The 12,119-nt window shown below is 43.9% G+C and overlaps 1 protein-coding gene across 1 annotated transcript in view; it reads right to left on the bottom strand.

The window, feature by feature from the left end:
- LOC311118836 (homeobox protein cut-like 2) overlaps nucleotides 1-8,528 on the bottom strand; it is a gene marked incomplete at both ends in the record, with an annotated part of 39,788 nt that extends 31,260 nt beyond the window's left edge. Inside the window, one exon of the mRNA XM_084193615.1 lies at nucleotides 8,450-8,528. Coding sequence (XP_084049741.1) covers nucleotides 8,450-8,528 — 79 coding nt within the window. The remainder of the gene's footprint in view (nucleotides 1-8,449) is intronic.
- Nucleotides 8,529-12,119: the final 3,591 nt, after the last annotated feature.

Genomic DNA, 12,119 nt, shown 5'->3' with positions numbered 1-12,119 from the left:
ACTACGTTTGGTGTTTAAAGGCATTTGGGAGACTCCCCAAACATATGGAAGAAGGCCAGCTGCTAGCTAGCTAAAATCGTCCCTTTCCTAAATTAGCCATGGATGGAGATAGGGATTTGGACTTACTGGCCAATGATTATAACATTGATTCTGATCTAACCATAAATTCATACATTCTGCCCCTGGCCTGAGAGGATGGAAGTTTTATTTTAATTTTTTACCCCTTTTTCTCCCCAATTTCGTGATATCCAATTGGTAACTGTAAGTCGCTCTGGATAAGAGCGTCTGCTAAATGACTAAATTGTAAAATGTAGTTACAGTCTTGTCCTATCGCTGCAACTCCGGTACGGACTCGGGAGAGGCGAAGGTCGAGAGCCATGCATCCTCCGAAACACGACCCTGCCAAGCTGCACTGCTTCTTGACACACTGCTCGCTTAACCCGGAAGCCAGCCGCACCAATGTGTCGGAGGAAACTCTGTACAACTGGCGACCAAAGTCAGCGTGCATGGTACATGGCCCCGTCCATCGTCCCTTTGATGCGGTGAAGTTGTCCTGTCCCCTTAGCAGAAAAACACCCCTAAAGCATAATGTTTCCACCTCCATGTTTGACGGTGGGGATGGTGTTCTTGGGGTCATAGGCAGCATTCCTCCTCCACCAAACACGGCGAGTTGAGTTGATGCCAAAGATCTCAATTTTGGTCTCATCTGACCACAACACTTTCACCCAGTTCTCCTTTGAATCATTTAGATGTTCATTGGCACACTTCAGACGGGCCTGTATATGGGCTTTCTTGAGCAGGGGGACCTTGCGGGCGCTGCAGGATTTCAGTCCTTCACGGCGTAGTGTGTTACCAATTGTTTTCTTGGTGACTATGGTCCCAGCTGCCTTGAGATCATTGACAAGATCCTCCCGTGTAGTTCTGGGCTGATTCCTCACCGTTCTCATGATCATTGCAACACCACGAGGTGAGATCTTGCATGGAGCCCCGGGCCGAGGGAGATTGACAGTTCTTTTGTGTTTCTTCCATTTGCGAATAATCGCACCAACTGTTGTCACCTTCTCACCAAGCTGCTTGGTGATGGTCTTGTAGCCCATTCCAGCCTTGTGTAGGTCTACAATCTTGTCCCTGACATCCTTGGAGAGCTCTTTGGTCTTGACCACGGTTGAGAGTTTGGAATCTGATTGATTGATTGCTTCTGTGGACAGGTGTCTTTTATACAGGTAACAAGCTGAGATTAGGAGCACTCCCTTTAAGAGTGTGCTCCTAATCTCAGTTCGTTACCTGTATAAAAGACACCTGGGAGCCAGAAATCTTTCTGATTGAGAGGGGGTCAAATACTTATTTCCCTCATTAAAATGCAAATCAATTTATAACATTTTTGACATGCGTTTTTCTGGATTTTGTTGTTGTTATTCTGTCTCACTGTTCAAATAAACCTACCATTAAAATTATAGACTGATCATGTCTTTGTCAGTGGGCAAACGTACAAAATCAGCAGGGGATCAAATACTTAATTCCCTCACTGTAGCTTATGTTGATTGGACTAAATAGTTTAAAATATATTTTAGTTGTCACTGTATTAGACTAAGCATAGGTGATTAGATGATGTTGAAATGTTGAAGTTGGAGTGCTGGAATAGTGGAGGCAGAGCCTGTTTTCTTTGCGACTTGCGGTAACTTTCTGTAGTTCTAAATCAATAGTTGTTTAGTAGTCCGAAAATGTTGGAAATGTTAACTTGCTTGACCATGCTGTAGGTCATTTAACTGTTTGGTACATGCAGTATGTTTTGTTTTGGTATATGCAGTATGTTGCTCTCCGGTTTTGTGATGAAACAAAGGTGTGTTTGAATTTATTCTGCCACTGTGTCTTCTTATTGTCTCGGCCTTAGGCTTATATATCACGGTGTCAAGGCATATGAACTAACAGGTTATAGAGCAAACAAAGCAATTATCACAACACATAAGCTACAGGACTGTTTTGCTAGCACAGACTGGAACATGTTCCGGGATTCTTCAGATAGCATTGAGGAGTACACCACATCAGTCACTGGCTTCATCAATAAGTGCATCGATGACGTTGTCCCCACAGTGACCATACGTACATACCCCAACCAGAAGCCATGGATTACAGGCAACATCCGCACTGAGCTAAAGGGTAGAGCTGCCGCTTTCAAGGAGCAGGACTCTAACCCGGACGCTTATAAGAAATCCCGCTATGCCCTCAGACGAACCATCAAACAGGCAAAGAGTCAATACAGGATTAAGATTGAATCGTACTACGCCGGCTCTGATGCTCGTCGGATTTGGCAGGGCTTGAAAACTATTTCAGACTACAAAGGGAAGCACAGCCACGAGCTGCCCAGTGACACAAGCCTACCAGACGCTCTCCGTAGCCGATGTGAGTAAGACTTTTAAGCAGGTCAACATTCACAAGGCCGCAGGGCCAGACGAATTACCAGGACGTGTACTCCTAGTATGTGCTGACCAACTGGCAAGTGTCTTCACCAACATTTTCACATGTCCCTGACTGAGTCTGTAATACCAACATGTTTCAAGCAGACCACTATAATCCCCGTGCCCAAGGACACTAAAATAACCTGCCTAAATGACTACCGACCCATAGCACTGACGTCTGTAGCCATGAAGTGCTTTGAAAGGCTGGTCATGGCTCACATCAACACCATTATCCCAGAAACCCTAGACCCACTCAAATTTGCATACCGCCCCAACAGATCCACAGATGATGCAATCTCTATTGCACTCCACACTGCCCTTTCCCACCTGGATAAGAGGAACACCTACGTGAGAATACTATTCATCGACTACAGCTCAGCGTTCAACACCATAGTGCCCTCAAAGCTCATCACTAAGCTAAGGATCCTGGGACTAAACAACTCCCTCTGCAACTGGATCCTGGACTTCCTGACAGGCTGCCCACAGGTGGTAAGTGTAGGTAACAACACATCTGCCACGCTGATCCTCAACACGGGGGCCCCTCAGGGGTGCGTGCTCAGTCCCCTCCTGTACTCCCTGTTCACCCATGACTGCATGGCCAGGCACGACTCCAACACCATCATTAAGTTTTCCGACGACACAACAGTGGTAGGCCTGATCACCGACAACGATGAGAAAGCCTATAGGGGGGAGGTCAGAGACCTGGCCGTGTGGTGCCAGGATAACAACCTCTCCCTCACCGTGACCAAGACAAAGGAGATGATTGTGGACTACAGGAAAAAAAAGAGGACTGAGCATGCCCCCATTCTCATCGACGGGGCTGTAGTGGAACAGGTTGAGGGCTTCAAGTTCCTTGGTGTCCACATCACCAACGAACTATCATGGTCCAAACACACCAAGACAGTCGTAAAGAGGGCACGACAAAGCCTATTCCCCCTCAGGAGACTGAAAAGATTTGGCATGGGTCCTCAGATCCTCAAAAAGTTCTACAGCTGCACCATCGAGAGCATCCTGACTGGTTGTATCGCTGTCTGGTATGGCAACAGCTCGGCCTCCGACCGCAAGGCACTACAGAGGGTAGTGCGTACGGCCCAGTACATCACTGGGGCCAAGCTTCCTGTCATCCAGGACCTCTATACCACGCGGTGTCAGAGGAAGGCCCTCAAAATTGTCAAAGAATCCAGCCACCCTAGTCATAGACTGTTCTCTCTGCTACCGCACGGCAAGCGGTACCGGAGCGCCAAGTCTAGTTCCAAAAGGCTTCTCAACAGCTTCTACCCCCAAGCCATAAGACTCCTGAACAGCTAATCATGGCTACCCGGACTATTTGCACCCCCACCCCATCTTTTTACGCTGCTGCTACTCTGTTAATTATTTATGCATAGTCGCTTTAACTCTACCCACATGTATATATTACCTCAACTAGCCGGTGCCCCCGCACATTGACTCTGCACCGGTACCCCCCTGTATATACCCTCCCTACTGTTATTTTATTTTACTTCTGCTCTTTTTTTCTCAATACTTTTTTGTTGTTGTTTTATTTTACTTTTTTATTAAGAAAAAAATGCATTGTTGGTTAAGGGCTGTAAGTAAGCATTTCACGGTAATGTCTACACCTGTTGTGTTCGGTGCATGTGGCAAATAAAATGTGATTTGATTTGATAGGTTGTAATATAGCATTTCTTTCCTGGCTTGGCTTCCCCAGTGATTTTACCCATACACCGCTACTTTAATAGATTCATAGAATAGTTAGAAGGGTGAACTCCTACTTTGAAAGGACAGGAAGTGTTGGCTTTGCGTAATGATTCTTTTGGTTGGCTAGCTAGCTAACGCTAGCAGAAACTAGCTAGCTACTTCTGTACAAATTTGCTATTACAGTGGGGAGAACAAGTATTTGATACACTGCCGATTTTGCAGGTTTTCCTACTTACAAAGCATGTAGAGGTCTGTAATTTTTATCATATGTACACTTCAACTGTGAGAGACAGAATCTAAAACAAAAATCCAGAAAATCACATTGTATGATTTTTAAGTAATTCATTTGCATTTTATTGCATGACATACGTATTTGATCACCTACCAACCAGTAAGAATTCCGGCTCTCACAGACCTGTTAGTTTTTCTTTAAGAAGCCCTCCTGTTCTCCACTCATTACCTGTATTAACTGCACCTGTTTGAACTCGTTACCTGTATAAAAGACACCAGTCCACACACTCAATCAAACAGACTCCAACCTCTCCACAATGGCCAAGACCAGAGAGCTGTGTAAGGACATCAGGGATAAAATTGTAGACCTGCACAAGGCTGGGATGGGCTACAGGACAATAGGCAAGCAGCTTGGTGAGAAGGCAACAACTGTTGGCACAATTATTAGAAAATGGAAGAAGTTCAAGATGACGGTCAATCACCCTCGGTCTGGGGCTCCATGCAAGATCTCACCTCGTGGGGCATCAATGATCATGAGGAAGGTGAGGGATCAGCCCAGAACTACACGGCAGGACCTGGTCAATGACCTGAAGAGAGCTGGGACCACAGTCTCAAAGAAAATCATTAGTAACACACTACGCCGTCATGGATTAAAATCCTGCAGCGCACGCAAGGTCCCCCTGTTCAAGCCAGCGCATGTCCAGGCCCGTCTGAAGTTTGCCAATGACCATCTGGATGATCCAGAGGAGGAATGGGAGAAGGTCATGTTGTCTGATGAGACAAAAATAGAGCTTTTTGGTCTACAACCCCAAGAACACCATCCCAACCGAGGTGGAAACAACATTCTTTGGGGATGCTTTTCTGCAAAGGGGACACCGTATTGAGGGGAGGATGGATGGGGCCATGTATCGCGAGATCTTGGCCAACAACCTCCTTCCCTCAGTAAGAGCATTGAAGATAGGTCGTGGCTGGGTCTTCCAGCATGACAACGACCCAAAACACACAGCCAGGGCAACTAAGGAGTGGCTCCGTAAGAAGCATCTCAAGGTCCTGGAGTGGCCTAGCCAGTCTCCAGACCTGAACCCAATAGAAAATCTTTGGAGGGAGCTGAAAGTCCGTATTGCCCAGCGACAGCCCTGAAACCTGAAGGATCTGGAGAAGGTCTGTATGGAGGAGTGGACCAAAATCCCTGCTGCAGTGTGTGCAAACCTGGTCAAGACCTACAGGAAACGTATGATCTCTGTAATTGCAAACAAAGGTTTCTGTACCAAATATTAAGTTCTGCTTTTCTGATGTATCAAATACTTATGTCATGCAATAAAATGCAAATTAATTACTTAAAAATCATACAATGTGATTTTCTGGATTTTTTTTTTTGATTCCGTCTCTCACAGTTGAAGTGTACATATGATAAAAATTACAGACCTCTACATGCTTTGTAAGTAGGAAAACCTGCAAAATCGGCAGTGTATCAAATACTTGTTCTCCCCACTGTATCTAAAGAAACGCCTGGGAATGTTTTTACGGTTGAACTTTCTGTAAGTTTTCCTTCAAAATTGTTGCTCAAAGCTGCACGCACAGTGCACCACAATAGGCACAGACAGTGCTACTGAGACCCAGTGCACACATGCACTTAAATGGGTACATGCGGTGCAGAAATGGAGATGCGATTTTACACAATATTTTTTTTTACGACATACAAACTGTAACGCGTTATTAATGCGTTAACTTTGACAGCCCTAATTTTCTCATGTCTCATGTAGAACGTTGGCCCATAGACAGTACAGTATGAAGATAGGCAGAAACTGCTTCTTCAATAAAAATCCCTGATCATGGCGACATTGGCTAACTAAACTCATGCACAGAAACACATCATCGCGTCTAACTAATGATGTATATAAACCCTGGAATGGTTTTGCTATGTATTGGCCATTGATAGGCTTTGAAGCCACCGGTTGGCCATATTGGCACTCCCCAGTAGGAGTAGTCCTCCATAGGAATGAATGAAATTCTACAGTATTTCAATTAAATGTTTCAAGGACAAAATTACATGAATTTAAGTATTTATTGTTGTAGTGGGGACAGTATCATTAGTAATAAAAAAATAAAAAGACTTTAGGGAAAATGTATTCATAATTTGTTAAATTTTTTATTTGCATGTTTAGCTCACATAATATAATTTAAAAGTATGCGTTAAGGTGTCTGTAATAGAATAAACGTGGCAGAAACTAATGTAGACATTAATAAATGCATTCCTATAGCTTCCAAAATATTGTGTGCCAAGATGGAGGGAGACCCATGGGGCGGCGCACAATTGGCCCAGCGTCGTCCAGGGTAGGGGAGGAAATGGCCGGCAGGGGATGTAGCTCAGTTGGTAGAGCATGGCGTTTGCAACGCCAGGGTTGTGGGTTCGATAAAATAATGTATGTGCTAACTGTAAGTCGCTCTGGATAAGAGCGTCTGCTAAATGACTAAAATATCAATGTAAATGAGGTGCGGCGGATTTAACACAGCAGCCCCTATTGGTTTTCTAGTGTACTGTGCCTTGCAAAAGTATTCATCCCCCTTGGCGTTTTTCTTATTTTGTTGCATTACAACCTGTAATTTAAATGGGTTTTTATTTGGATTTCATGTAATGGACATACACAAAATAGTCAAAATTGGTGATGTGAAAAAATAACTTGTTTCAAAAAATTCAAAAAATTAATAATGGAAAAGTGGTGTGTGCATATAATATCTGGTGCAACCAATTACCTTCAGAAGTCACATAATTAGTTAAATAAAGTCCACCTGTGTGCAATCTAAGTGTCACATGATCTGTCACATGATCTCAGTATATATACACCTGTTCTGAAAGGCCCCAGAGTCTGCAACACCACTAAGCAAGGGGCACCACCAAGCAAGCAGCACCATGAAGACCAAGGAGATCTCCAAACAGGTCAGGGACAAAGTTGTGGAGAAGTACAGATCAGTGTTGGGTTATAAAAAAATATCTGAAACTTTGAACATCCCACAGAGCACCATTAAATTCATTATTAAAAAATTGAAAGAATATGCCACAACAACAAACCTGCCAAGAGAGGGCCGCCCACCAAAACTCACGGACCAGGCAAGGAGGGCATTAATCAGAGAGGCAACAAAGAGACCAAAGATAACCCTGAAGGAGCTGCAAAGCTCCACAGCGGAGATTGGAGTATCTGTCCATAGGACCACATTAAGCCGTACACTCCACCGAGCTGGGCTTTACGGAAGAGTGGCCAGAAAACAGCCATTGCTTAAAGAAAAAAATAAGCAAACATGTTTGGTGTTCGCCAAAAGGCATGTGGGAGACTCCCCAAACATATGGTCAGATGAGACTAAAATTGAGCTTTTTGGCCATCAAGGAAAACGCTCTGTTCTGCACGCTCAAGTTTTGTTGTTTGTTTCACAATAAAAAATATTTTGCATCTTCAAAGTGATAGGCATGTTGTGTAAATCAAAGGATACAAACCCCCCAAAAATCATTTTAAATTCCAGGTTGTAAGGCAACAAAATAGTAAAAATGCCAAGGGGGGTGAATACTTTCGCAAGCCACTGTATATAAATCATTAGGTCTAACGGTCGTCTCGCGCAGAACTGCGCATGTGCAGGCCGTCAAATCAAAGGCACTCCTTCGATAGAAAGTTGTTTTTGACGAAAATGAAAACGTGTCAGTTTGTCACATGTTCAACTACTTAAGACATTGGCTTGAATCTAGGTTGTGCCTTTATATTGAGAAAATGAACAACTAAGGAATAATTTTTCACTTCTCTCATTGACTTCTCAAACCCCAAACCCTGGCCTGGTCTGCTTTGTCTGTTTCGCAAGCGTTCCCGGATGTCTTGCGATGTTGCGCCTCTGGGTTTAGAAACTCTGTGGTTGACCTAATGATGCTGACTTGGGCTTGGTGTGTAGTTGATCTGGCTGGGGAGAGTGATCCCCTATGGGAGGGTTGTTACATGAGTAATGTTGTGTGTTGTCTGTGCCTGTGACTGTGTTGTGATGTGATGTGATGTAATGTGTGGCTCTGTTCCAGGTGGGAGACTCACCTGGGGCTTCGATAAGCTGCTTGTAGATTCCCAGGAATGCAGACTCTGCCTCCTTACTGCGCTTGTTCAGAGCAACCACCTAAAGAGAACAGGACAGGACACAGCCGTCAGGGTGACACTCAGGCATCAATACTACACCTGTACTGAATGGACATTTATTGACCCATACACACAGTCAATTTACATTTAAATGCATTCTACACTGTTTTGACATTTGAAGTAAACAGCCAGCATATAAATTAATTCTGCAAATGAGACAGACAGAAACAAAGCAACAATGATCCATCTGTAGAAGTTAATCACAATGCCAGTACATCCTCAACATGTCGTTCTGATGGGGTTTGTGTCGCTGAATTATGTGAACAAGGTTCTGAGGTAATACTGCAAGCTGATATTTGGCCTCTTAAATCCCAACGCTGCAGTGTGTAGTGAAGTGACATTTGGCCTGTTGAAACGCAGGTGCTGGTGTGCTCTATGAGGCATGTCAGAGTCTGTGACCTCCATCACACCGGCACCCAGCCCCTCCTGCTATTCTCCACTCCACGGGTGATGCAAACCAATTAACAATTCATTACGAGGGACAAAGAAGGGAATTAGGCACCACCTGGCCCCTTGGAGAGGGCACCTGCCCCGGTGGATATATGGGTTACAGTCCTCACAGCTCCTATAATACACCAGCAGCTCTGTTGTCAGAGGAAGTCATTGGCTGAAAGTCTTACAGATGTAGGATCTTAATTTGATCACTCTTTTGTTTCTGAGAGGAAGGAAATGCAAACTTGTAGTGTGTTTGAGTTTTAAAAAGGCTTCTAAAGTTTCCACTTAGAAATGTCAGACTTGATTTTCCCTAACGAAAAATGTAATCAACCCCTACAAAAATGTTGATTAATTACAATACACATAATAATTCACATTGCTGCAGTATTAGCAACTCTCTGAAATATTACATCAGATCAGCCATGTCCACTCCAAATGTCCCTCCAGTCCAAGAGCATTCTGAAAGCTAATTACTTCCATCTATTGTCTATAGAATTACTGTCAGTGTTGATTATAGTTTTGATCTGATCAGACACAATGACTTCTATTGAATGGGCCAAGTGTATGGTTACGTCTGAGACGTTCTTTATTGGTCTATCTTCAGTTCAACAATATTATTGTAGAACAAGGACTGAAAACACTTATGAGAATGGTGGAGAAACTGTTTAGAGAGGCTTATAAATAACAACTGTGGAAAACAGAGAGACAAAGAGCCCTTGATTTACTGGAAATGGCTTGTGTTCTCCCTGGAGAGGCATAACGACAGCATCATGTTTAAAGAAATATGAAAAGATCAAGCAAATCCCTCCCACTCAGAGCTGCGAGCTGGAGTTCATGGAAAATGGAAAGGCTGGAGGCCAATCAATACAGATGTAATAGTCTCTCTCTCTCTCTCTCTCTCTCTCTCTCTCTCTCTCTCTCTCTCTCTCTCTCTCTCTCTCTCTCTCTCTCTCTCTCTCTCTCTCTCTCTCTCTCTCTCTCTCTCTCTCTCTCTCTCTCTCTCTCTCTCTCTCTCTCTCTCTCTCTCTCTCTCTCTCTCTCTCTCTCTCTCTCTCTCTCTCTCTCTCTCTCTCTCTCTCTCTCTCTCTCTCTCTCTCTCTCTCTCTCTCTCTCTCTCTACAGTGGGGAGAACATGTATTTGATACACTGCCGATTTTGCAGGTTTTACTACTTACAAAGCATGTAGTCTGTAATTTTTATCATAGGTACACTTCAACTGTGAGAGACGGAATCTAAAACAAAAATCCAGAAAATCACATTGTATGATTTTTAAGTAGTTAATTTATATTTTATTGCATGACATAAGTATTTGATCACCTACCAACCAGTAAGAATTCCGGCTCTCACAGACCTGTTAGTTTTTCTTTAAGAAGCCCTCCTGTTCTCCACTCATTACCTGTATTAACTGCACCTGTTTGAACTCGTTACCTGTATAAAAGACACCTGTCCACACACTCAATCAAACAGACTCCAACCTCTCCACAATGGCCAAGACCAGAGAGCTGTGTAAGGATATCAGGGATAAAATTGTAAACCTTCACAAGGCTGGGATGTGCTACAGGACAATAGGCAAGCAGCTTGGTGAGAAGGCAACATCTGTTGGCGCAATTATTAGAAAATGGAAGAAGTTCAAGATGACGGTCAATCACCCTTCGTCTGGGGCTCCATGCAAGATCTCACCTCGTGGGGCATCAATGATCATGAGGAAGGTGAGGGATCAGCCCAGAACTACACGGCAGGACCTGGTCAATGACCTGAAGAGAGCTGGGACCACAGTCTCAAAGAAAACCATTAGTAACACACTACGCCATCATGGATTAAAATCCTGCAGCGCACGCAAGGTCCCCCTGCTCAAGCCAGCGCATGTCCAGGCCCGTCTGAAGTTTGCCAATGACCATCTGGATGATCCAGAGGAGGAATGGGAGAAGGTAATGTGGTCTGATGAGACAAAAATAGAGCATTTTGGTCTAAACTCCACTCGCCGTGTTTGGAGGAAGAAGAAGGATGAGTACAACCCCAAGAACACCATCCCAACCGTGAAGCATGGAGGTGGAAACATCATTCTTTGGGGATGCTTTTCTACAAAGGGGACAGGACGACTGCACTGTATTGAGGGGAGGGTGGATGGGGCCATGTATCGCGAGATCTTGGCCAACAACCTCCTTCCCTCAGTAAGAGCATTGAAGATGGGTCGTGGCTGGGTCTTCTAGCATGACAACGACCCGAAACACACAGCCAGGGCAACTAAGGAGTGGCTCCGTAAGAAGCATCTCAAGGTCCTGGAGTGGCCTAGCCAGTCTCCAGACCTGAAACCAATAGAAAATCTTTGGAGGGAGCTGAAAGTACGTATTGCCCAGCGACAGCCCCGAAACCTGAAGGATCTGGAGAAGGTCTGTATGGAGGAGTGGGCCAAAATCCCTGCTGCAGTGTGTGCAAACCTGGTCAAGACCTACAGGAAACGTATGATCTCTGTAATTGCAAACAAAGGTTTCTGTACCAAATATTAAGTTCTGCTTTTCGGACGTATCAAATACTTATGTCATGCAATAAAATGCAAATTAATTACTTAAAAATCATACAATGTGATTATCTGGATTTCTGTTTTAGATTCCGTCTCTCACAGTTGAAGTGTACCTATGATAAAAATTACAGACCTCTACATGCTTTGTAAGTAGGAAAACCTTCAAAATCGGCAGTGTATCAAATACTTGTTCTCCCCACTGTGTATATATATATATATATATATATATATATATATATATATATATATATATATATATATATATATATATATAGGCTACTAGCCAGCTGTTTCTGAATGTCAAAAGCCCTTTCAGCCTCCCTGTCTATGAGATGCATTAACAAACAAGGCTACTGTCCCATTGTGAATGATGCCATGGTGAGCTCATTCTCTGTCAACTGTGTCAATGCATTGATGAATCCCTATAATGCTCCAATGTGACCATGAACAAAGCCCAGTGTTCCAAAAGTACTTCCAATGCACAGCCCAACACAACAACACTGACTTCATTATCATCCTCCTCATCTTCAGTAAGCAGGGTGTGAACTCACCAGGATCTGTTTAAGACTGACACCACTGTCCCTGTCCTGTCCTGGCTTCCTCTCTAAAGCATAC

This window comes from Coregonus lavaretus (genome assembly GCF_964263955.1).
Source record: "Coregonus lavaretus genome assembly, contig: HAP1_SCAFFOLD_1167, whole genome shotgun sequence".
NCBI lineage: Eukaryota > Metazoa > Chordata > Actinopteri > Salmoniformes > Salmonidae > Coregonus > Coregonus lavaretus.
This window is presented reverse-complemented; position numbering and strand designations above follow the sequence as displayed.